General features: G+C 60.5%; 1 protein-coding gene across 5 annotated transcripts; it reads left to right on the forward strand.

Moving 5' to 3' along the window:
• The first annotated feature begins 350 nt into the window (after positions 1-350).
• KIF1C (kinesin family member 1C) lies at positions 351-22500 on the forward strand. 5 transcript variants are annotated; one of them, XM_072821564.1, is made up of 23 exons: positions 351-532; positions 2075-2195; positions 2443-2579; positions 3007-3083; positions 3405-3584; positions 4206-4271; positions 4656-4834; positions 4921-5032; positions 5145-5222; positions 5334-5399; positions 5486-5561; positions 5985-6063; positions 6264-6409; positions 7356-7525; positions 7681-7760; positions 7872-7947; positions 11781-11860; positions 12709-12803; positions 17741-17824; positions 18158-18344; positions 18453-18525; positions 19259-19870; positions 21190-22500. In XM_072821564.1, exons 3-23 carry the CDS (start codon positions 2537-2539, stop codon positions 21880-21882), a joined length of 3252 nt encoding a protein of 1083 aa, XP_072677665.1. In that variant the 5' UTR covers positions 351-532; positions 2075-2195; positions 2443-2536; the 3' UTR covers positions 21883-22500. The 5 variants fall into 5 exon arrangements, with proteins under 5 accessions (XP_072677665.1, XP_072677666.1, XP_072677662.1 ...); XM_072821561.1 differs by having other exon boundaries at positions 352-532; positions 2443-2575; XM_072821562.1 differs by having other exon boundaries at positions 352-532; positions 2089-2195; positions 2443-2575.
• Positions 22501-24361: the final 1861 nt, after the last annotated feature.

The following is a 24361-nucleotide window of genomic DNA, read 5'->3' on the forward strand; positions in this document are numbered from 1 at the left end:
ACGACGGCGACGTGCGCGGGTCCGGGGCCTGGGTCCCCTCCAGGGCCCGCCCCCCCGCCCCCTATTCACCCCCCCTTCTGCGGCCGCCCCGGGCCCGCTCCTCGGGCGCCATCACCCTCCTGCTAGCGGGCGTCCCGCGCGCCCCTCTGCGCCGGTCCGCGCCCGGTGGGCCCCCCAGCCCGGGGGCATCGCCCCTTTCACCGCAGCCGGGGCGCTCCCAGGCCCGAGTCGGGACTGCGCGCGCGCCCGTCCGTCCGCCCGCGTGCGCGCGCCCGCCGGTCCCCCGCCCCTCGCTCCCGCCCCAGCTCGCGCTGCCCGGGCGGGCGCCGGCCGCTGGCGCCGCCGCTGCTGCTGCCGCCCCCGGGGCGCGAGTCCGCCGCCCTCCGCCCCGGGACCCGGCGAGGGGCGGGGGCAGCCCCGAGCCCGCTCCGGATCTGCGGCCGCCGTCTCGCGGCCTCCCCCGACCCCTTTCCCCGGGAAGGTCGCCCCGGTACCCTCCGCCGAGTCGCTCGGGGAGCCCCGCTGCGACGAGGTGAGCGCTGCGGGGGGGGGCCGGGAGGGGGAAGGGACGCCCGCCGAGGAATGTGCGGGGCTGGGGGCGGGGAGCCGGGGTCCCGGGCGGCCGCTGGAGCCGGGGTCATGTGCTGTTTGTCCCGCGGAGGCGCACGGAGGTGCCAGGCCCGGGGCGGCCGTCGGGCGGCGGGCCGAGGGGGAGCACCGGGTCGGCATGGCCGCCCGCACAGGACGGGACCCGGGCCCTGCGGGGCGAGCTGCGGCAGGTGCCCCCCGGGGCCGGCCCTGTGCCTCCCTGTCCCCTGCCCAGTCCCCGTCGTCGTCCCTGCCCCGGCCGGGGTCTGGGGGGTCAGGGCTGTGCTTCCTGGCACGGCCTCTGTGATGTGAGCTCCTCCCTTCCTGTCCTGGGATACACCAGCCCCGTCCCCCCTCCCCGTGCCCTGCCCAGGAAGGCTGCAGAGGTGAGGCCCCGGCAAGACCTGCAGGAAGGGGGTTTGGGCCTGGGGGGCCGCAGCCAGTGCCCCGCATCCCCGTCTGCCCTCGCCAACCTCCACCCTTCTCCTGCCCATGGGCGTGGGCTGCTCAGCCTCTTCTTCCAGGGTGTGAGCACTGGGGCACCCACATTCCTGGGCTCCAGCCTGGCACCTTCCCCAGGGCGCTGGACGCCATAGCGCTGGCCCCAGGCTGGGGCTGGAACCTGCCTGCTTCCTTTCTGGGAGCCCCCAGTACTTCCTGGTCCCACAGTAGGGACACAGGTATTTCTCAGGGATCCCCCAGCAGAGGAGCCCTGGGGGTTGGTATGATGGATACAGGATGACCCCACCCTCCTCTGCTCATTGTCCTGGATTCTGAGAAGGAAGTGCTGGGGCTGGGGCCTGGGCGAGGAGTTTGGGGAACACTGGCCGGCCCGCGTCCCTGGATCCCCATCCGGGGTTGTATCCCCAGCCCTTGGACTTTGCCCACTGGCAGTAACTCTCTGTGTGGAGGTTGTGGGCTCTGGGTGGGAGCTAGTTCCTACTTCTTGGCTGGCCCTGTGGGGGAATTCTAGGGCAGGTTTTATGAGGGGGTTTCTCTCTTATCTCTCCCAGGCCCCACTTAGTGCTGTGGCCCCAAAGCTGCCCTCCCTGCCTGATGTTTCTGTGTTTGCCATCTTCTGCAGCTCCCTCTCTTCTCCTTCCATTATTTGCTGGGTTGCGTGACCTCGATATCGCGTCCTGTCTTGTTGTTTCCTTTTCTTGGTGTCTGTGATTTTCTGCCACTCGTCTGCCCCCTCTTGCTGCCACCTTCAGTGTCTCTGCCTTTGCGTCCCCCTCTCTGAGCTGCCCTCTGTCCAGCCTCTCTCTCTCTCTTGTGTATCTGGACGTCCAGTACATTTGGAGTGACGGGGAATAAAAATATCACGGTCCCTGTCCTTGGGTTCACATTGCATTTGGCCACTCGGGAGGGACCGCTGTCCTTACCTTTCCTAATGTGACCCTCTGCCCCTGCCCTCCGGCCGTGGAACCCCCGACCTACCTCTGGAGCCACAGGTGCCTCCTAACCACTCTTCCCCTACAACCAGGGTTTCCCCCACAGCCCCAGCTGGTGTGGCCAGGCCCCAAGGGTAGGATGGGGCTCCCCCTCCGAGGGCCAGTGGCAGCCAGAGCTGATACAGCCCCCCCGGTGTGGGGCCAGGACACCAGGTAACTCTGCGAGGATGGTGCAGGTCCCTGAGAGCTGGGATACAGCTGGGGAAAGAGGCAGGAACACCGTTGGGAGGGCTTGCGGACAATGACTTTTGGGAGGAAGGCCAGAGGACCAGGAGCAGGGTCCTTGAGGGGCTGGCTAGCCGGGGAAGGGAGTGGCGATGCTAGTTCCTGGGGGAAGATGGGAGGCGGCATCTGGGTCGCCCCAGGGTCTCTGACCACCTCTTCTCTCTCTGTCCTCCAGCTGAGGAGGGTGAGAGGATCGGGAACCATGGCTGGCGCCTCAGTGAAAGTGGCAGTGAGGGTTCGGCCCTTCAACGCCCGTGAGACCAGCCAGGATGCCAAGTGTGTGGTCAGCATGCAGGGCAGCACCACCTGTGAGTGAGTCCCAGGGGCCTGGCCGGGCACAGGCGGGGCAGCCGGGCCCACCACACTAGCCTGGCTGGCCTGGCTGGCTGGGCCGAACCGGGAGGAGGGCTGCACCGGGAGGAGGGCTGCGCTGGGTGTGAGCAGGTGCTAGTCCAAAGGGTGGGGGCGGGGTGGGGGCAGGCTGGCCTTTCCGTGTTCCCAGTCCCTGGGAGGGGGAATGTTGGCCTGGAGCCCTCCATTGCCCAATCAGGGAGGCAGCCTGCTGGAGGGGGGCGGGTCCTGGGAAGCCAAAATTAGCCATAGTGGCTGGAGGGGGGTGGGGAACATTAAAGGGGTCAGATGTTTAAGACAGAGGTGGGGAGTGGGCTGCCTGGATTCCTGCAGCGTGGGCGAGTGCCTGACCTTGGCCATCCTGTCTTTCCTTCTCCTGTCCTGTCAGCCATCATCAATCCCAAACAGAGCAAGGATGCTCCCAAAAGCTTCACCTTTGACTACTCATACTGGTCGCACACTTCGGTGAGGTTGCTGGGGTGAGGGGAGAGCTGAGCGGTGAGGGACAGGGGTTCAGGTCCTGGGGAGGGGGCACTGATGGAAATAGGACCTCCAAGGGATGGGTTGGGACTGGGATGGGAGGGCCAGGACCAGGGTGGGGAGGAGTCCCAGGGGATAATTGGGTCTGGCAGGAGACTGCATAGGACTGTGAACTGGGTTGGCTGGGGTCCCATAGATCTCTAGGTGATCAGCAGCAATGGGGTCAAGGCCCTCAGGACCTAGACCCTGAGGACGGAGTGAGTGATGTAGGGCTCCTGCCGTGTCTCTCCACCCCTGCTGCCCTAGGCCGAGGACCCTCAGTTTGCCTCTCAGCAGCAGGTATACCGGGACATCGGGGAGGAGATGTTGCTCCACGCCTTCGAGGGCTACAATGTGTGCATCTTCGCCTATGGGCAGACCGGGGCTGGGAAGTCTTACACCATGATGGGGCGGCAGGAGCCAGGGCAGCAGGGCATCGTGCCCCAGGTACATGCCTGGGACTTGGCAAGGTGGCCGGGCAGCGCATCCTCAGCTGCCTCTGGGGAGAACAGGCCTGAGGATTGTGGACCGGAGACCTGGGTTTCTCAGGCTGCCGTGGTGGGGGAATGGGGTGGGCCACTACAAGGACCCCCAGGGTCCCGCGGGGAGGGGTCTTTGCGCCTCCCAGAAGCAGCAAAGCATCGTGAGAAGAGCCAAAGCCTTGTCAGAGAACCCTGGGTTTGAACCCTGGTTCTTCTTCTGACTGCTGTCTTATCTGGTCTCATGCTAGCGTGTGAGTGTGGTTCTCCTGCAGATGTGTGTATTGTAGTGAGGGTGTCACCTGTAGGGAAAGCTGGGTGTGGGTAACCGGAAGTTGACTGTAATTCTCCCTGACCATGCGGCATGATGGCCTGGCCCACGGGCTCTGATGTTGGGATGCTTCCTGGCTCACCAGATATTGGTTGGTGACCCCAGGCCAGTGTGAACCTCTCTGAGGTGGTCGTCCCTTCTGTAAAATGGGAACATCTGCTCCCTCAGGGCTGTGGTCGGGGCTGGGGGGAGACAGAGCCACTGGGGCCAGGGCCTGGCAGGTGTGTTGTGAACAGCTGCTTCTCTGTCTACTTGCAGCTCTGTGAAGATCTCTTCTCTCGTGTTAATAAGAATGAGAGTGCTCAGCTCTCTTATTCTGTGGAGGTGAGCGTGGGTCTTGGTGGGGCTTGGGGAGGGCACGGTGGCCCCCAGGTGGGGTGGGGGCAGCAGTGACAGGGCCACGGCCGGGCCGTCTCAGGAGTCAGGCAGCCTTGGGTGTGCTCGCCCGTGGTCAATAGAGGCTTTGGGGAAATGAGCTCGTCTTTCCACTTCTGGGTCTGTCTGTTCACCCCTGAAATGAGACTGAGCGGCCCCCTTCCCTGGGCTTTTGGCTCAGCGAGCCTGCATGTGGGAAGTGCTCAGCACCGTGCCTGAGGCGTCGAGTGTCCACTAGGCGCTGCCCCCCGTGTCACATCCTTGGAGTTGAGGGTCAGTTGCTTTTGGTATGTCTGGTACATTTGTTGCTTCTTCCTTGTTTTTCCCGCTCAGGTGAGCTACATGGAGATCTACTGTGAGCGAGTTCGAGACCTCCTGAACCCCAAGAGCCGGGGCTCTCTGCGAGTCCGGGAGCACCCCATCCTGGGCCCCTACGTGCAGGACCTGTCTAAGTTGGCTGTGACCTCCTATGCAGACATTGCTGACCTCATGGACTGTGGAAATAAGGCTCGGTGAGGCTGGTGGCTGGAGTGCAGGGACAGGGAGCCAGGGCCGGGCAGGGGAGAGGCCGGATCCAGTGACCACTCCCTTCCCCCAGGACCGTGGCTGCCACCAACATGAATGAGACCAGCAGCCGTTCACATGCCGTCTTTACCATCGTCTTCACGCAGCGCTGCCATGACCAGCTCACTGGGCTGGACTCAGAGAAGGTGGGTTCTTCATCCCTCATAACCTGCCCCGTTCCCCTGCTGAGTGTCCCCCTGTTGTCCCCCTCCCCGTTCCCCCTCACGTCCTGTAACCCCTGCCCTCTCCTGACCCCAGGTCAGTAAGATCAGCTTGGTAGACCTGGCTGGCAGTGAGCGGGCTGACTCCTCGGGGGCCCGGGGTATGCGCCTGAAGGTGAGGGGGCTCAGGGGGTGGGGGCTGAGGGCACTGCTGGGCTCTGTGTGTGGGGAGGCAAATTGGAGGTGGGGAGGGTCCCCGTTCCCTATGTTCCTCGTCTGTTTCCAGGAAGGTGCCAATATCAATAAATCCTTGACAACTCTTGGAAAGGTGATCTCGGCCCTGGCAGATCTGGTAAGACCTGGGGCTGGGAAGAGAAGCGGTTCTGGGACAGGGGGCAGAGGAGCGGTGTCCTGACCCCTTCCCCGTTCCGTCCCCAGCAATCAAAGAAGCGGAAGTCGGATTTTATCCCTTACAGGGACTCTGTACTCACCTGGCTGCTCAAGGAGAATTTGGGTGAGGAGCTCCGCTCTCTCTTTAGGGATCCTTCTGCCCTCCCCCCAACCCCTTTGATAGGTCTGATGAGCCCCGTTGCCGCCCCTAGAACCTCAATCTTCCCTGTCATCCCCTGACTCTGGGGGGGCATTCTTGGAAGATGTCCTGATGCTGAGGCCAGCCCTTTCTGACCCCATGCTCCCGCTGGCTGCATCCTCCTCCTCCTCCTTGTGTCTGACTGTCCCCAAGACGTTTCAGGTGTCCCTGACCTCACCACTCCCCACCTCTGACCACCAGAGTCTGTGGGTAGTTCCACAACTCGTAGTTTCACCCCATCTCAGGTGGTGATCCTGTTGGAGTTCTGGGGGCATCCCCAACCCCGAGACCCAGTCTGACTTTTCTCAAGGCCTAGCATGCCTGAAGTCTTCCCCTCTCATCTTGCAGGTGGGAACTCACGCACAGCCATGATTGCAGCTCTGAGCCCCGCAGACATCAACTATGAGGAGACTCTGAGCACCCTCAGGTGGGGCTCCCGCAGGAGCGGACAGTGGAGGGGGGCACCCAGGAGCTCACAGGCTGGTAGCTCGCCACCCTGGCCGTGAGACAGGCTGAGCCTTAGCCGGACCTGGTGGGTGGACAGTCTGGGGGATGGAGTGAGATGGGCCACAGACGCGGGGGTGCCTGGGCCACACCCACCCCGACCCCCTCCCCTTCTCCACCCAGGTACGCCGACCGCACCAAACAGATCCGATGTAATGCCATCATCAACGAGGACCCCAACGCCCGGCTGATCCGAGAGCTGCAGGAGGAGGTGGCCCGGTTGCGAGAATTGCTGCTGGCACAGGGGCTGTCAGCCTCGGCTCTGGGAGGTAGGGCTCTGAGGGAGGGCTGCCCCTTCCCGCCTCGGCCCTCAGTTGCCCTCGCCCAGTCTTGAGGCTGGAAAGGGCCCATCGCCCACGGAGCTCTTCATACGCCCAGTGGCGCGGGCATGCAGGGGGGCTGTCGCTCGCCTCCAGCCACCAGAGAGCTGGGGGGACCGATTATCCAGGGGAGCGAGGACTTGAGAGCCTTGAAGGCTGCTGAAGTGAGGGAGTGGGGAGAGAGGGCAAGCCCTGCGCATATAGCTCCAGCAGCCACTCACATAGGATGAGCATGGGGCACCTGCCTCCACAGACGCTTTCGTGGACCGTCAGGCTCAGCTGGCCATAGGCTCAACGCCAGTCAGCAGAAGGATGGGTGGTTTCTACCACGTAACACTCAGCCTCACGAATGCCAGGTGACGTCCTAGTTAGAGGCTGTGTAACCCACGGGTTTTGCCTCTGGCCCCAGGGTTCTTCCCACTGCGGACAGTCGGGGCCAAGGGGTGCAGTGGGGAGACTAAGAGAGTCCATTCTCCGGAGGAGCAGGGTAACGGAGACACAGTGTTTCCCTCTGGCATCTGGAGGGTGGACTTGCAAACGGGAGAGTAGTAGAACCTCTCTTATCCCAGGAGGCAGGTCTAGAAACAGGCATAGGTGTCATGTGGGGCAGAATGGGGCACGCCACAACTGAGCACTTTCTGATAGTGCAAGTCACCTCGTGGTGGAAGGAATTGGCTCTTGTGCTCACTAATGAACTCTCCGTGTCTGGAGGGGAACCAGCGGAGACTGGGTGCCCACTTGTTAAGGCCACAGTAGGCCTTAACAAGTTCCCTACTAAGGGAGGGTAGACCAGATGTCTCCGGAGTCCTTATAGGCTGGTCCCCCTGCCACCCTTCCTCCGCCTCTCGTGAGTTCCACCTTCCCTTAGCCTCCTTGACCCCATTCTCCCCGGCAGGCCTGAAGGTGGACGAGGGGAGTCCCGGAGGTGCCCTGCCAGCCACGTCATCCCCCCCAGCCCCAGTGTCCCCTTCACATCCCCCCGCACACAATGGGGAGCTGGAGCCATCGTTCTCCCCCAGTGCCGAGCCCCAGATTGGGCCTGAGGAGGCCATGGAGAGGCTGCAGGTGGGCAGCCGGAGCGGGCAAGGGGAGGGAGGTGGGGGGCTGCCGGGCGTTGGGTTCTACAAGGCCAGAGTTGAGGACAAAGGAAAGGTGGCAGGAGCAGCATAGCCCCCGGGGTCTGGGCCGCCCCAAGCCCCCTACCTGTCCTGTGCGCCTAGGAGACAGAGAAGATCATAGCCGAGCTGAACGAGACGTGGGAGGAGAAGCTGCGCAAGACGGAAGCGCTGAGGATGGAGAGGTGTGAGGGGAGGGCTGACGGCGGGGCCCTGGTGGGGGACTGGAGGGCATTAGGGCCCTACAGGGGAAGAGCCCATGGGGCCCCTGAGACCCCTCGTCTCTCCACCTCCAGAGAAGCGCTGCTGGCTGAGATGGGGGTGGCTGTCCGGGAGGACGGGGGAACTGTGGGCGTCTTCTCTCCGAAGAAGGTGAGTGAGGGTCTGCTGAGGCCTGGGAGAGCCTGAAAGGGTCAAGGCAGAGGGTTAGGGGGGCATGGGATGAGCCCCACTCTGACCTGTGCGTTTGTTCCGCACGAGTCACCTCCTGCGTGTTGTCTGGCCTCCATTCGACAGTCAGCCTATGGCAGGGGCTCTAGGGGCTGCAGATGGGTGCCAGGTCCCTGCTCCCCAGGGTGGGTGTTCACGGGCTGTTTGTAGTCCACGTGTTAATGAACATGAACCCACACGTGCATGCATGTGTGTGAGTGTGAGTTCATGTGGCACTCGTCTCTGGATTCACAAGAAATGGGTTTGGGTGGTCACCCTGGGAGTGGGGGAGGAGGGCGGGGTTGGGGGCAGGTTGGGGCGGCCACGTGCTCCCTTTGTGCCGTCTGTGTTGTAGAATTTTGTGCCCCGTACGTGTGACACCTGCTCAGGGGAGCCCTTGGTCCCCACCGGTGGCGCGGGGCCAGGGTGCTCAGAGGACGTGGGCTGTAGGCCACCATCACATTCATGGCAGTGCGTGTGGCTGGAGGGCGTCCTGGGGTCCATGGGAGCAGAGCGGGGTGTCCAGTCGTGCTGGGAGCCAGCCCCGCCTGTCTGGTCCACAGCATGAAGGCTGCAGGATTGGGCCCCGTCGGGTGCACTGTGCTCAGAGCCGGCAGGGCTGCCTGGAAGAGGTGCCAGGTTACTGGAAGGAGGTTCCTCCTCATCTTCTAGGTCAGGGCCATCTGGGAAATGGAGCATGTAGGTGTCATCGGATGGGGATCCCAGGGGAGGAGAGGTTTGCCCTGCCTGGGTTGGGGCACGGCCAGGGAGGGAGAGGGCATGGTGAGGGGCCCGGGGGCATGGTCTGGCGCTGGGCACTCAGGGCTTTGGGGTCTCTCTGTCGTCTGCATCTGGGATAGTGGGGGGAGTGGTGGGCAGGGATGGCTTTCTGCAAGGTCTGTGGCCACACAGGGGTGCTGGGTACCCATGAGGAGGTGGATGTTTCCTTCCCGGGGGTGTTTCATGCTGCCCCGGGGAAGGATGCTGCCTCCTAAGGCCAGGGACCAGTAGACAGGGTTTGGTTTGGGTTGGTTTTGAATTGTTCCCATAAGAGGAACATGCCCATGGCATGAGAGGTCAGTTTGGAGGAAGGATCTTCCTCTCCCAGGGGCCTGCACGTGTCCCTGACGTGTTCATCAAAGGCAGGTCTGAGCCCACACAGGTGTGTCTGGTGTGTGCCACACACACTTGTCCACGTGTGTGCAGGGCTGTCTCTGGACCAGTGGTGGTTCTCTACCTGCTTCTCCAGGTGACACTATCAGGGTTCCGTCTGTTCTATGGCGTCAGAATGTTCGAGTAGGTATGAGATTGCGTTTAACCAGCCTCCTGCTGACGGGCGCTCAGGTGGTTTCGCGTTCGTGTTCTGGTCCATGGCTTTAGAGGTTTATCATCTGGGGAACAAATGCTCAGAGGTGGAGATTTAGGGTCAAATGGGAGACGTGAACTTTTGATGTATTTTGCTAAAGCGCCCCCCAAAGATTTTAACAGCGCTACTTATGCTCCCGGAGCACAGCTGCAGAGCTCCCATTCCTTTACCCTCTTCATCCTGTTGCCTCTTGTTGGTCTTGCTGGTCTTACTGGTGAAGGAGGTTTGTGCTTGGGGTGGCGAGGCTGCATGCCTTCTCATGGGAAACGGCGTGCGGGTTGAGGGGGGAGAAGAGAGCTGGGCCTCAAGGGTGGTGGGGATGGCTCCAGCCTGGGAGCACCCTGGCGGGGACTGGGTCCTAGGGAGAAGCCAACTGGTCTCTGAGAGAGAACCTGAGGGAAAGCCCCCGCCCTGGCCCAGGACTCCCACCACTGGGCCCACGGCCTTCTGAAATCACTGGTTTCCAGCCTGGCTCAGTGCCTCCCTCCCGGGGTCTCCCGCCCCCCAGTGCCACCCCCAGCATCGCCCTGCTCATCTGCGTGACGGGGAGGCTTCCAGGTTCAGTTTCATCCGCACAAAGGGCTTCAAGGCTGAATGAAGACCGGGAAGCACTGCCTTAAATCATGTTCCCTCTCCTGAGGGACAGATCACGTTCTGCTTCCAGAACCCATCTGGGTTTGCCGTTCCCAGAGCAGGCCTGATGCTGCAGCCAGGAAGCTGAGAGCACCCCTCGGGACTAGGGGAGGGTGGCGGCCATGATTGTTGGGTGCCTGGCTTGGGGCAGACACGGGGGCACACGTTGTATCCGTTGTACCCACCATGGACATTGCTGTGGGCTCACTGTTCAGGGCGCTCCCGGAGTGCCGTGGGCCCGGACCCTGGCTGTTTCCCTGCCACCCTGTGCCCTCCCGTCCTGACTCTTCCTCTACTGTCCGCGTCCTCGTCCTCAAGGATGGGCCACCATGCTGTCCTCCTGCCGCTGAGCTCCGGTCTCCACTCTTTCACGTGAGCGCGTCCCTGCTGTGGTGGCTCAGCTCCCTGGGGACGAAGGGACAGCGAACAGAGGGCGTGAAGAGGCCAGAAACCACCGTGGGACATCCGTCCCCCGCTTGTCGTGGGTTCCACAGCCAGGTTGCCTCTGGTTTCCCCACTGCGGGGACAGCAGCATATGACCGGGGCTCGTCCATGGGCCCTGGGGCCTTGTACACGGAAAGGCCGCGGTAAATCCTCATAGAAGGTGGGCAGGGCATTTCGTGTTCGCTTGAAGGCTCGGGGAAGCTTCGTGGAGGAAGTGGCATTTGAGACAGACCTTGAGGGACAGGAAGTGAACAATTTTGGGGGTGGGGAGAGGCTGTTCCAGGCCGGGGCACCTAGGAGCAGCTCATGAGGGTGGTCAGGGGTGCAAGAGGCCACCTTCTGGAGCGGACGCTCTGCAGTCCACAGGGCAGGAGCACAGAAGGGGGAGGGGGCTGTTGGACGGGGCTCGGACACACAGGTGGGGGCCCTGACCTGGTGGCCCTGACCTGGTGGCTCTGACCAGGAGGCCCTGACCCGAAGGCCCTACCCTGGAGGCCCGAGGGTACCAACATGGGCAGGCTCAAGTTGGGTGGCCACAGGGTGCCAGGCGGAGAGGTCTGAGTGGAGGGCCCGCCTGGGCAGTGGGGTGGGTGGGCAGGAGGCAGGCCAAAAGGGGGCAGTGGGCGGAAGGAAGGGAGGTTTTCTGGGCTTGGGCTCAGGGCCATGAGGAGTTGTTGAGGGACGAGGCCAGCTCTCCGGGCTGCCCAAGTTTCCCTGCCTGCAGAGGGTGGGCATGTGGGCAGAGGGAGTGCAGTCAGGAAAGGTGCTTCTGGGGAGGGCCCTGAGCTGGGTTTTGGGTGCAGAGCAGCACCCTGATGGGATGGGTTCAGCTAGGGAGGCCCCGGGTGAAGGAGGCCTGGGGCTACAGTGGCCGGGGAAGAGTGGGGAGCCTGCTGTGGGCAATGAGGCCATTGGTTTCAGTTGCTTTTGCATCAAGTTGACACTGTTTCTTAATTATTAATGTCACCTGTGTTCCTGAGAAAGTCCCTCTGGAAAGAGGTGGGAGGTGCGGGTCCCCGCACCTAGCGCCCGCTTGCACTCTCCACAGGCAGCAAGAGGCGTGCTGAAGGGAAAGATGAGGTGGGACGGAGGGGTCCGGGAAAGCAGAGACGATGGCAGGGGATCCTGGGGTCACTGTCAGGGACTTGGGTGGGTGGGTGACTTGGGGCTGTGGGGGGGGAAGGGGAGTGGGTCTGGAGACCCCTGTGTGTGCGGAGAGTGGGCCAGGCTGTCCCGGGGTGCTGTATAAGTGGGGGTGGGAGAGCTCCCCGAGGTGGGGGCATAGCTCCCCCCACCTCCCGCAACGCCCCTGATCTCTGCCCTCCACCATCAGACTCCCCACCTGGTGAACCTGAATGAAGACCCCCTGATGTCCGAATGCCTGCTCTATCATATCAAGGATGGCATCACCAGGTAGTGTTTACTCAGTGGCTGGGGGTGGGGGGCAGCCTCTCCCCTTGGGTGTGGCTGCAGACAAGTGGCCACAGCGATGCCTCCCTTTTCTGATGACCTTCCTGGACACACTCCAGAGCTCAGGACAGCTGCCCACCCAGCCCGGCTCGCCCTCCGGGCTTCCTGACAAGCCATGAGCCCAGCTGCTCAGCGGCTATGCCCTCTGCCCAGCAATGGGATGGATGACATGCCGCCGGGAACCAGCCTGGCTTGTAGGGATAGCGCCCCGATTTATGTGTGCAAAATAACGTGTGGGAAACTAAAACTGCCACATTCTTAGTCACCATGGCGTTGCCTGGGTGTCCCTTGGAGGCATGAAGCCCAGCTTCACATTCAGGAGTGCCCATATGGCAGGTGGCTTTGCCGGCTAATGCCAATGAACCCCTGGTGCGCGGGGCCCCTGAGGTCACCTCCTGGAGCCAAAGGGGTGAGGGGCCCCTTCTGCCACCATAAGCATGTACAGCTGTCCTTGGTGGTGATCCTGGGTAAGGAGTGAGTCCTCGGGGTGGTCATCCCTGGGGACAGGGGAGGCCCGTGCTGCAGAGTGCCCATCCCACCCCAGGCTCCCCACATTTCCGTTGTTTAACCGTGAGTGGGGGCACCGGGCTTTGGAATCCGGCAGGTCCGGGATCAGATCCCAGCTCCACCACTGCCAGGCTGTGTGACCTGGGGCAGATTCCTTGACCTACCTAATCCGTGAAATGAGAATAACTGTGCTGGGCCTACGGAGTTGAGTGATCCTGTGTTCGTTAGTGGCTTCATAAAAGGCCTGGTGCATGCTCAGAAAATGTCGACCGTTGCTTCTCCAGGGTTGGCCAGGTCGATGTGGACATCAAGCTGACCGGGCAGTTCATTCGGGAGCAACACTGTCTGTTCCGGAGTATCCCTCAGCCGGATGGAGAAGGTAAGGCTTGAGGGGTGAGAACAGAGTGGCCACGGCATGCAGTTCCTCCCACACTAGATAGAGACGCGGGATTGGGTCCCCACACTGGGAGCGCAGTGCAGGAGGGGACGGGCCTCTGCCTTCCGAGGGCCTTTGAGCTTGGGTCGAGCTCTGGCTGTCTCCACCTGCCCTGGAGATGCAGTCTGCTGTGGTGGGGGAGTGCAGGTCCCTGAGGCCGACGCAGCCCTGTGGCACACGTGGGGGAAGATTCAGTGAGGAGGACATCCTGCCCCTAACTTGTTTTGTTTTTTTTTTTAGTGTAAGAGAGCACCCCAGTTACTTTTTATGAAAAGCTGTATTTGTTTCAGTGGGATATTTGAATTTATGTCTGAGAAACCTGCTTCTGTCCATCCCGCTATGACTGCAGTGGCTTCTGGCCTGTGTATCCCTCTGGTTCCAAAACTCTCATAGATTTTCAGCCCTGATTGGGCCGTAGAGGCAGAAGCTTTTAGGAATCACAGGACTTAAGTGTGAAGGGAATAGTCTGTCAACAAAATGATACTGGGGTGGTTCAAGGTGGTTTTTGTTTTCTGGGGTGTTTTAGCATAATTATTTTTTGAGCACGTATGCACCCACACAGGTGGGGGGCAGAGGGGCTGAGGGAGGGGGTCTCAAGCAGACTGTGCACTGGAGAGTGGAGCCCGACATGGGCCCCCTGAGGTCATGACCTGAGCCAAAATCAAGAGTCGGATGCTTAACTAACTGAGCCCCCCAGGCATCCATCCCCAGGGTATTGTTTTAAGGTCATCATTGTATCTTGGTTCAGTTGTTCTTTAAATTTAATTATTTATTTTTTATGTAGTTTACAATGAAATTTTATCTGTCAATAAAAAGAACGAGGCACTGATACACACTCCGGGATGGAGGAGCCCTGAAAACATGCTGAAAGAGGCCCATCCCAAAGGACTACATAGCTTATGACTCCATTTATACGGAGTGTCTAGAATAGGCAAATCTGTGAAGATAGAAGGTAGATTAGTTGGTCCCCAGCTCTTGGGAGGAGGTGGGGATTTGGGAGGTAAGACTCAAGGGAGCACTGCCCGTTCTTTTTTTTTTTTTTTTTTAAAGATTTTATTTATTTATTCATGAGAGACACACACACAGAGAGAGAGGCAGAGACACAGTCAGAGGGAGAAGCAGGCTCCATGCAGGGAGCCCAATGTGGGACTTGATCCTGGGACTCCAGGATCACGCTCTGTGCCAAAGGCAGGCGCTAAACCGCTGAGCCACCCAGGGATCCCCAGCACTGCCTGTTCTTTCAGATAATAAAGACGTTCTGGGACACCTTTGGGTCTCAGAAGCATCTGCCTTTGGCTCAGATCATAGTCTGGGGGAGCCTACTTCTCCTTCTCTTCCCTGCTCGTGCTCTCACTCACTCAAAAGAAAAAGAAAGCCTAAAGGAAGAGAAGGTGGGTGCCATGTGGGTATGGAGGGGACAGCAGGTGCAAAGGCTGGAAGGTTGAGGCACTAGGCATACGAACAAGAAACCAGCCTGGCTGGGCTGAGAGCTGTGAGGCAGGGAGGACCTGGGAGGGCATCCGAACACGGGTTCTGGCCTCCTCAGGAGGGTAGGACAGTGGGAGCAGAGACCGTGGCAGGCCCTGGTTTGTTTTCCAAGAAACCCTGTGACTGCTTTGTGGCAAACAGACTGACCAGGGAGATAGGCCTGAAGCATCCTTTTTTTTTTTTTTTTTAATTGTTATTTATTTATTCCTGAGAGACACACAGAGAGAGGCAGAGACACAGGCAGAGGGAGAAGCAGGCTCCCTGTGGGGAGCCCGATGTGGGACTCCATCCTGGGACCCCAGGGTCATGACCTGAGCCAAAGGCAGACACTCAACCACAGAACCACCCAGACGTCCCTGAAGCATTCTTATCTAAACGTTCCCATCTCTTCTCTAATCAACTTGAGATCTTTTTGAATAGTTTTTTCCATTATTTTGACAAGTCCACAGGCTTTTAGGGCTAGAGAGGTATAGTTTTGGTCACAAAGACGGTATATTCAGTATTTGTTTTGTGCTTTACGTTCATCACGCCTAGATGGAGAATCCCGCGAGTCAGTTTTTGTTTTTCTCAGATTCACTTGTTTGGAAAGTCTCTGACCCAGAGTCAACACGTGTGTAACACAAGCTTTGCGGTGGTTCAACACAGGTGTTTCTTGAGATTGACATGGGAGCGGATCCCTTCTGGGGCCTTCATCCCTGAGCATCCTCAGCAAGTGCCTAGTTCTGGGGCTTGTGATGGGGGCTCCCTGGAGGAAGTGTAGGTGGGTGACCCTTTGTCCAGGAAGAGGCTGTCGGAGTGAGGCCAAGTGGAGCAGGCCTCCAGGGGCCCTGCCAGGTCTGGAGTCCCAAATGCTAAGCGACAGCAGGCAGCACAGTGGGCGGGTGCAGGGGCCAGCCCCCTGAGAGGCTGTCAGAGCATGCCGAGTCAGCCACCCCAAGCTTCACCTCTGTCATTCTTCTAAAAAAATGGAATGATTTGGGTTTACTCAGGCCCAAGTTGCATGGAGCCATGGGAAACATGGAGGGCAGGGAAGCTGGAGGTGGTACACGGGAGCGCTGCCTCAGCTAAGCCCATGCATGTGCTTCAGGGGTCTGCAGGGGACACAGGGACATGGGGCACCTGTGGTCAGCACGTTTTAAAGATAGGAAAGGCTCTGTTGTGTGGCTTACAGCTCAGGTTGGAGGCCCGCCCATTTGGCTTCAGTGTGGTTCAGAGTGAGGGGGTGAAGGCGCTGGTTCTGGGGTAGCTCAGGGTGAGGGGGTGAAGGCCCTGGTTCTGGGGTGGTTCAGGGTCAGGGGGTAAATGTGCTGGTTCTGGGGTGGCTCAGAGTCGGGGTGAATGTGCTGGTTCTGGGGTGGCTCAGGGTCAGGAGGTAAATGCGCTGGTTCTGGGGTGGTTCAAGGTCAGGGGGCGAATGCGCTGGTTTTGGAGTGGCTTAGGGTCAGGAGGTGAATGCCCTGGTTCTGGGGTGGTTCAAGGTCAGGGGGTGAACACACTGGTTCTGGGGTAGCTCAGGGTCAGGAGGTGAATGTGCTGGTTCTGGGGTGGCTCAGTGTCAGGGGGTGAAGGTGCTGGTTCTGGAGTAGTTCAGGGTCAGGAGATGGAGGCGCTGGTTCTGGGGTCATTCAGGTCCCCAGAGGCAGCAGATGCTTCTGGCATCGCAGGCTGCGAGCTATGAGGTCAGCTCAGTGGGCTCCAGCCGAGTTCCTGTTCCGAGGTCACCCAAGCCACGTGCTAGGTGACAACCAGAAGCATCCAGGGTCGCAGGGGAGCCCAGCCTCGGGAGAGATGACAGGCAGGCACACCACACCTACTCAGCAGTGAGAGCAGCCCGACTGTGCACCTTAGAGGGAGGGGCCGTGAAGGCTTAGCCCCTGCAGCAGGTTCTTACCTCGGACTGGGGACTCAGCAGCATATTGCCGAGAGGGCCGTGGTGGATCCTCATTTCTGCCCTGCCGGCTCGGGCTGCCACTGGTGAGGGACCCGAGGCTCCCGGCACTTAGGGCGTTGGCCCAAGACCACGCAGCTGGGCGCTGACGAGGGGGACCCAGTGGCCCCATGGCCAGCTGGGGGGGGCGGGCTCTGAGTGCTGCTCCCCCCACAGGTGGCTTTGGATGCCTGGACATGGGAAAGGCCACGCCAGCCCAGCCCAGCGGGAGCACAGTCCTCTGCTCGCCAGGCCCCCTTCCCTCCCTAACGCCTGTCCCTCCACTGCCCGATCATCTGACTGATTTGCTGCCCGTCTAAGCAGCTGGCAGTGAGCTCTGGGAGCTGGGCTTTGGGGTTTATCTCCAGGGTATTTCCAGGACCTAAAGCAGCACCTGGCACACAGGAGGGTGCAAAGTACTTGCGGAGCCAGTGAAGGCATTTGGGGGCCTGGTAGGAAAGATGGGGGCAAGCTGGGTACCCCCCACAAGCCCCCCCCCACCCTCTGCTGTGCCGTCTTTTTCCCCTTGCCCAGCATCCGCAGTGATGAAGTGAGGGGTTTGAGTCTGCCTTGGAGCTTGTGCTCAGGGGTTACCACTACCCGGCGCCCTCCTTCTCCGCCCGCAGCGGGGTTCTGTGCTTGCCTTGGTCTCACACAGCACCCAGGCCCGTTGGCCTTACGCCACCGCTCATCCTGCTTGCTTTATTCCTTGTGGTCTAAATAGCTTCACACAGCACCTCATTTGAGCCTTTCAAGCATTCTGTAAGGAGGGACTTACTCATCCCAGTTTGTAGAACCCATGGAGGCCAGCCAGCTTGTCCAGCGCCCCTCAGCTAAGGCGCTGACCACGGTCCCTCCATGACAGTGGGGTGCCGCTCCCTGAGGGTGGGAAGCTGCTTATGCCCTGGTCCCAACGAGCAGCAGAGGACCGAGGAGCACCCTGATAGATGTTTTGAGTCGAGTTGGCTTTGTCTTGTTTAGTGAACACGGCGCTCTGCTGGCTGTGGCTCAAGCAGGGCAGTCAGGTGGCAGTCTGCAGGGTGCATCAGACATCAGTGGGCTGGGAGCCTGTGGCAGGAGCCAGGCTGGGCCAGGAAAAGCATTCTCTGGAAAGGAAGGAGTGCACGTCTGGAAGGCAGAAGCGACGGCCTGCTGACTGCTGGACACGAAAGACCCAGTCCTCTTAGAGTTACTGCTTTCCTGAGCCCATGCTGGGGAGGAGCGGGGGTGGGCACCAGGGAGCTCCTGCAAAGGCTTCTGGAATTGTAGCTGGGGCTCTAATCCTCCTTCTGCTCTTCCTTTTCTGTGCTGCCTGCCACCAGAGGGGCCGTGGCACCCCTGACAGGTACTGGGGGTGGGCCTCGGGGTGCATGCATGTGTTGCAGGGGTACTGCAAGATGGGTGTCTGTGACCATAATCCCCCTCAAGGGTCTAATGGTCCCCTTTTTCCTCTTCCTCTGCACAGTGGTGGTCACCCTGGAGCCCTGTGAAGGCGCTGAGACCTATGTCAATGGGAGACTGGTGACCGAGCCCTTGGTGCTGAAGTCAGGTAGAGGAAGGGCCCCGGGCAGGCCTAGCCAGGGGAGTCCCCAGGGCAGGACCCAGAAATAAGCAGGAGACAGTATGGGGATGTGCAGGAGGGAGGGACTCAGCTCTCAGTGTCTCCTGCGGCCCTGGGGAAGCAGGAGGAGGGGGCCACACTTCCCGATTCCCTGTGACTAGCAGGAAAAGAATCAGCAGGGGACCCTGCCCTCAGACTTTGGGTCGTGAGAGAGATGGTGCTAGGGTCCTGAGCTTGTAGGCAGGGCCCCATACCCTTGGGCATGGGGTGGGCTTGCTGCTCTGGGGGAGTGAGCCCACCTTTCTCTGCTTGGTTTTCCAGGGAACAGGATTGTGATGGGCAAGAACCACGTGTTCCGCTTCAATCACCCCGAGCAGGCACGGCTAGAGCGGGAGCGAGGGGTGCCCCCACCCCCTGGCCCACCCTCCGAGCCCGTCGACTGGAACTTTGCCCAGAAGGAACTGTTGGAGCAGCAAGGCATTGACATCAAGCTGGAGATGGAGAAGAGGTAGGGGTGTGGGTGCTCTCTCGACTGTCCCCCAGCCACTGTTGTTGGCCTCCCCACTACAGTGGCTCCAGAGCCCCAAGCAGCTCTTCCCTCTTGTCCCACCCCCAGGCTGCAGGACCTGGAGAATCAGTACCGGAAGGAAAAGGAGGAGGCTGACCTTCTGCTGGAGCAGCAGCGACTGGTGAGGGTGGGGCAGGGCATTGGGGGGGGGTGTGCAGGCACGGGGGTGGGGGGTGGGGACTGGGGGGGAGCCCAGGGGGCATGGGTGCAGAGGGACTGGGGGGCCCACGGGGCTCAGGCACAGAGGGACTGGACTAGGGGGAAGGGCATGGGGGTTACACACAAGGGGACAGGTGGGGGGGGTGTGCAGAGGGGCGTGATGTGGACCAGAGGGGCGCGGGGCCTGTAGAGGTGGGAGATGGGCTGGCAGTGCTCAACCCGACTGCTTTGATTCCGTGCTGTCTGAGCCAGTGTGCGGAGCAGGTATGGGCTTGAGGGGTGGCTGTGGCATTTAGGAGGAGATGCATCAGGAATGTGACGGGGAGCGAACTGGGTGCAGGAGTCCCTCCCACTTGAGTAGGGCTTCCTGGATCCAACCTCCCTGATTTTTACCAAATCCGAGTACCACCTGTGCTATTATTTGCCTACAATCGTTTCTTAAGCGGATTTGCTTGTGAATGTGTAATCCAGTCCTGAGCACTGATCTGGGTGCGGGCTGCATAGACCCCATAGTGTGGTGGCTCCTGCTGGTGGATCATGCTCTGCCAGCCGCTATGTGGCCTCCTGGCACCCAGGAATCCTCTGCGTGGTTGTGACAGACCCGTTGGTTCCCCTTGTGTGGATGGCAGCAGCTCTGGGGTAGTGAGGCCCCGGTGCTCCGGGATGTCCTTACCACTCCCCCACTCTGGCCCCAGTATGCAGACTCTGACAGCGGGGATGACTCAGACAAGCGCTCCTGCGAGGAGAGCTGGCGCCTCATCTCCTCCTTGAGGGAGCAGCTGCCCCCGACCACGGTGCAGACCATCGTCAAGCGCTGCGGCCTGCCCAGCAGTGGCAAGCGCCGGGCCCCACGGCGCGTGTACCAGATCCCCCAGCGGCGGCGGCTGCAGGGCAAGGACCCCCGCTGGGCCACCATGGCTGACTTGAAGATGCAGGCGGTCAAGGAGATCTGCTACGAGGTGGCCCTGGCCGACTTCCGCCACGGCCGTGCCGAGATCGAGGCCCTGGCTGCGCTCAAGATGCGAGAGCTGTGTCGCACCTACGGCAAGCCCGAGGGCCCTGGGGACGCCTGGAGGGCCGTGGCCCGGGATGTCTGGGACACGGTGGGCGAGGAGGAAGGTGGCAGCAGTGGAGGCGGCGGCGAGGAGGGTGCCCGCGGGGCGGAGGTGGAGGACCTGCGGGCGCACATTGACAAGCTGACAGGGATTCTGCAGGAGGTGAAACTGCAGAACAGCAGCAAGGACCGCGAGCTGCAGGCCCTCAGGGACCGCATGCTGCGCATGGAGAGGGTCATCCCGCTGACCCAGGTGAGGAGGGCTGCAGCCCGCTCCCTCATCCCCCTCCCTCCTTCGGCCCCTCCCCACAAAGACCTCCCCCGCTTCCTGCTTCCTTTCTGGGTGTGAGCTGAGTCCTGGCCAGGTGGTCCCCAGGGCGCTGTCCCCAGCATCTCTGACCTGCACCCTACACCTGCTCAGTCTCTGCATCTTGGGACCAATCTGCATTTGTAAGGATTTGTAAGGAGTACCCAGGTGTTTCAAGGTCCGCAGAGCCTGAGAAGCCCCATGGGAAACACACAGTTCTTAAATGGCTACTCGACATGGTTTCATGTGCACCCCAGGACCCCCCCTCCTGTGGGGACTGCTGCCTGCCAGAGCTGGCATGTGGAGCACCCCTACTGCGTCCCATCATCTCACCCTGTGACAGCAGCCCTTGAGGGGCCTGTGACCGCCCAATTCTGGCTTGCAGGGATTCACTGAACAAGGAGACATCCAAGCGCCTCCTGTGTGCCAGGCAGTGCGCTGGCCACCGCGGTTCCCTGCAGCAGACACTTCCTGCTGTGTCGTGTTGTGTTCCGTCTGTCCCCCATCCGCCTATTCCCCGCCCCTTCCCTGGTGGATGAGCCACATCCACGACCGGGCCTAGGTTCCTGACAGCCTACCTTATCCTGCCCTGGCTTCCTTGTTGGTCCTGGATCTTGGGGGCACCTGCTGCCTCCAGGCTTCTCCCCCTTCTTCCTCCAGGTGTTTCCTGTAGTGGACACTCCCTTTGCCTTCAGGGCAGCCACCTTCACCCTGGCTCCCATCCCCTGCTCTGCTCTGCCTTTCACCCGGATGTACATGTTTCCATAATGCACATCATGTCATACAGTACAGATCTTCTGTGGGGTGTAAATAACATGTTAAAGAATATAAGTATGCACTCAAATTTAACTTTTCATAGAGACACAGTACTGTACCGGACTATGTATTTTTCTCATTCACCTGTCGGCCGTGAATCTGCCTTTAAATGATGGCAGGTGTTTGTCTTGCCTTCGCACTTACTGTTCCATGCCCGGGGCACGGTGCTTACTCATGACGGTTTACCGAGAGCCTGCTATCTGCGGGGCTCTGCTACTCACTTCCACGGTTAACGCTTGATTCTTCCGCCCGCCCAGTGCCAGAGGTACCGTGTTTTGGCCTGAGCAGCCTGGACACAGTGACGACCCCAGGCCAGGCCGCAGACCACAGGGCCAGGAGGGAGCAACCAGGATCCAGCTCAGACGCCCCAGCGCCCCCTTGCCCTGCCCCTCAGCGCTTGGCTCTGCTCACGGCCCTGCTCTGTCGCCCTCTCGCCCTCTCCCCCGCAGGATCATGAGGATGACAACGAAGAGGCTGCAGAGGCCGCCTGGGCTGCATCGTCCGGGTCGGATGTGGCAGCAGAGGAGGAAGCCCCCAGCGAGCGCGCGCCCCCGGCCCCAGTGCGGCCCCAGTCGCCGCCCCTGTCCAGCTGGGAGCGGGTGTCGCGGCTCATGGAGGAGGACCCAGCCTTCCGCCGGGGCCGTCTGCGCTGGCTCAAGCAGGAGCAGTTGCGGCTGCAGGGGCTGCAGGGCGCGGGGGGCCGGGGCGGGGGGCTGCGCAGGCCCCCCGCCCGCTTTGTGCCCCCTCACGACTGCAAGCTGCGCTTCCCGTTCAAGAGCAACCCCCAGCACCGGGAGTCGTGGCCGGGGGCGGCGGCTGGGGAGGCCCCCGCGGCGCCCCCGCCCCCTGAGGAGGTCGCGCCCCCTCCAGCTGCCCCGGCGCGCCGGCCCCCGAGTCCGCGGAGGTCCCACCGGCCCCGCAGGAACTCCCTGGACGGAGGCGGCCGGTCCCGGGGGGGTGGGGCCGCGCAGCCCGAACCCCAGCACTTCCAGCCCAAAAAGCACAACTATTACCCGCAGCAGCCCCAGCCGTACCCAGCGCAGCGGCCCCCAGGGCCCCGCTACCCCCCGTACACCACTCCCCCGCGCATGAGGCGCCAGCGCTCGGCCCCTGACCTCAAGGAGAGCGGGGCGGCTGTGTGAGCCCGAGCCCGCCGGGAGTCGGGGGCGCTGAGTCGGGGGCAGAGCAGCTGCCGGGCACCGCTGCCCCAGGAGCCCGGGTCGGGAAGGCCACAGGTGGGCGAGAAGGTCCGAGTAGGTGCTGGACGGCGTGGGAGAAGCTGGGCCGGAGGCTGCAGGAAGGAAGCGCGCACGGAGTTGCCAGGAGCAAACCAAAGTGAAGGAAGAGGATGGGAGCTGCCTTGGGGGCGCCCCTTGTGGGGGTGGGGGGCCCCACAAATGCTGCTAGGGGTGGGGTGGGGGGCTGCGTAGCCAGTGTTTGACTTTCTTTTAAAGTGGGGCACAAGGGAGAGGACTTAGGGTGAGGAGAGTGCTCTTCCAGGCCCCTGTCTGTCTGTCTGTCTGTGGTGGGCTTCTGTTTCTCAGAGGTGAGGCTGGCGGCATCGCAAGTCATTACCTTCTCCTCCCAGGCCTCCTGCTGTATCTGGGGGACCTACCTGGATTCTGGTTTGTCTGGGGTCTCATGAGGGTGTGAGGCCCTTCAATAAAGGATAGCAAACAGAGGGAGCTTGTTGCTGGTGGTGGTTTGGTTTGGGTTTTAACAGAGGTGTAGATCATACAAGTAAAATGCACGGATCCTAAGCATGCGGCTCCATTATTATTTTTTTAGATCTTGGGAAACTTTCATATTTTAAAAGATTTATTTCATGGGGAGAGAGAGCGAGTAAGCACAAGCAGGGGGCAGAGGGTGATCGAGAAGCAGACTCCCTGCCGAGCAGGGAGCCTGCTGTGGGAGGTCTCTCTCAGGACCCCGGGATCATGACCTGAGGGAAGGCAGGTGCTTAATCGATTGAGCCACCCGGGTGCCCCTCAGTGAATTTTTATATAGGTGTGCACCCTCACAACCACCCAGATGGAGATCTAAGACCGCTTCCATCTTGTCTTGGTTTCTTGAACGTTCCACATCGTGACTCTCACCTCTGCCCCCAACCCTGCCCATGGTCCCAGACGAAGGAGAGAGGGAGGAATGAGATGATGTGGAGGGAGGGAGACCCACCCCCATCTGGCTCTTCCTAACAGGACATGGAGGATTTGGGGGCCAAGTGGGCTTCAGCTCCACCCAATCACCTCACCTTCTGGAAGGTCTCCCCCATGGCCAGAATCTCCCTGGCTTCTATTCTGTTGGTGTTTAGCTGCAATCCAGTTGGTCAAGCTTATGGCATCTATCTGATCATTTCCATCCCGTCCAGTACCCTGCCTATCTATCGGGGGTGTGTGTTCAGCATTCTGAGTAGCATTTTGTATTAAGACTGTGGAAGAAAGATGCTGCCTCTTCCCTTTGATGCTCTGACCTGCAGGGAAGGGCCCACAGTGACACTCTGTGTTGTAAAGATTTCGGAGGTTGAGTTGTATCCTTGCCCTGCCTGCGCCTCACCCAATCTGCAAACCTCCTGTTTTCCTCCTGTCCTTGGGAAAACACTTCCACCCATTTGAAAATGTGAGCTGTTTGCCCACAGCTCCTTAGGGTTGAGTCACTAGCAGCCGAAACCATAGACATTGTCCAACCTGCAGCCAAACCACCGCTCTGAGCGAGGGTACGATATGTTTGCTCTTGGTTTCACACCCTCATGCTGGCCACCTATATTTTGGCAGCTTTGACTGCCAGGTCTTCAGGGACCTGTGGGCAGCGACCCAGGATCTGGATTGTAATGGATAGTTTGGCGACACTGTTTACTTGAGCAGTTTAGAATCTGGCCAAGGAGACAAAGTGTGAGCAAGAAAATGATAGAATACAGCATTCCCTGTAGGTGGGAGCACGCTGAGTGGTATGGACAAGTAATTTGGGGCTTGGGATGGGAAAGCTCTTCCCCTCTCCCCCAGACTTATTTATTTATTTTAGAGGAAGAGAGCATGAGAGCGGGGGGGGGGGGGGGGGGGGGGAGGCAGAGGGAGAAGGAGAGAGACCTTCAAGCCGACTCCCCGCTGAGCACAGAGCTGGTTGTGGGGCTCCATCTCATGACCCTGAGATCATGACCTGAGCCAAAGTCAGACGCTCAACCCACTGAGCCACCCAGGCTCCCTGAGCTCATTTTAAAATATAGTTGGGGGAGCCCCAGTGGCGCAGCAGTTTAGTGCCGCCTGCAGCCCGGGGTGTGATCCTGGAGACCCGGAATCAAGTCCCACATTGGGCTCCTTGCATGGAGCCTGCTTCTCTCTGCCTGTGTCTCTGCCTCTGTGTGTGTGTGTGTGTGTGTGTGTGTGTGTTTCTCATGAATAAATAAATAAATAAATCTTTAAAAAATAAAATATATTTGGATTACTCCTCTCCCCACCCTGCCCTGAAGACTGCCTTATATAAATGTGTAGTATCTACCGATTTCATTGATCCACTTTGTCCTTCCAAACCAACCTTTCAAAATGTGATGAACTTTAGATTTTATTCAGAGAGGCGCCCCCCAACCTTTCCCACTGCCGGTGCCCGCACTCCACATGCATGTCATCC

This window comes from Canis lupus, chromosome 3 (assembly GCF_048164855.1).
Source record: "Canis lupus baileyi chromosome 3, mCanLup2.hap1, whole genome shotgun sequence".
NCBI lineage: Eukaryota > Metazoa > Chordata > Mammalia > Carnivora > Canidae > Canis > Canis lupus.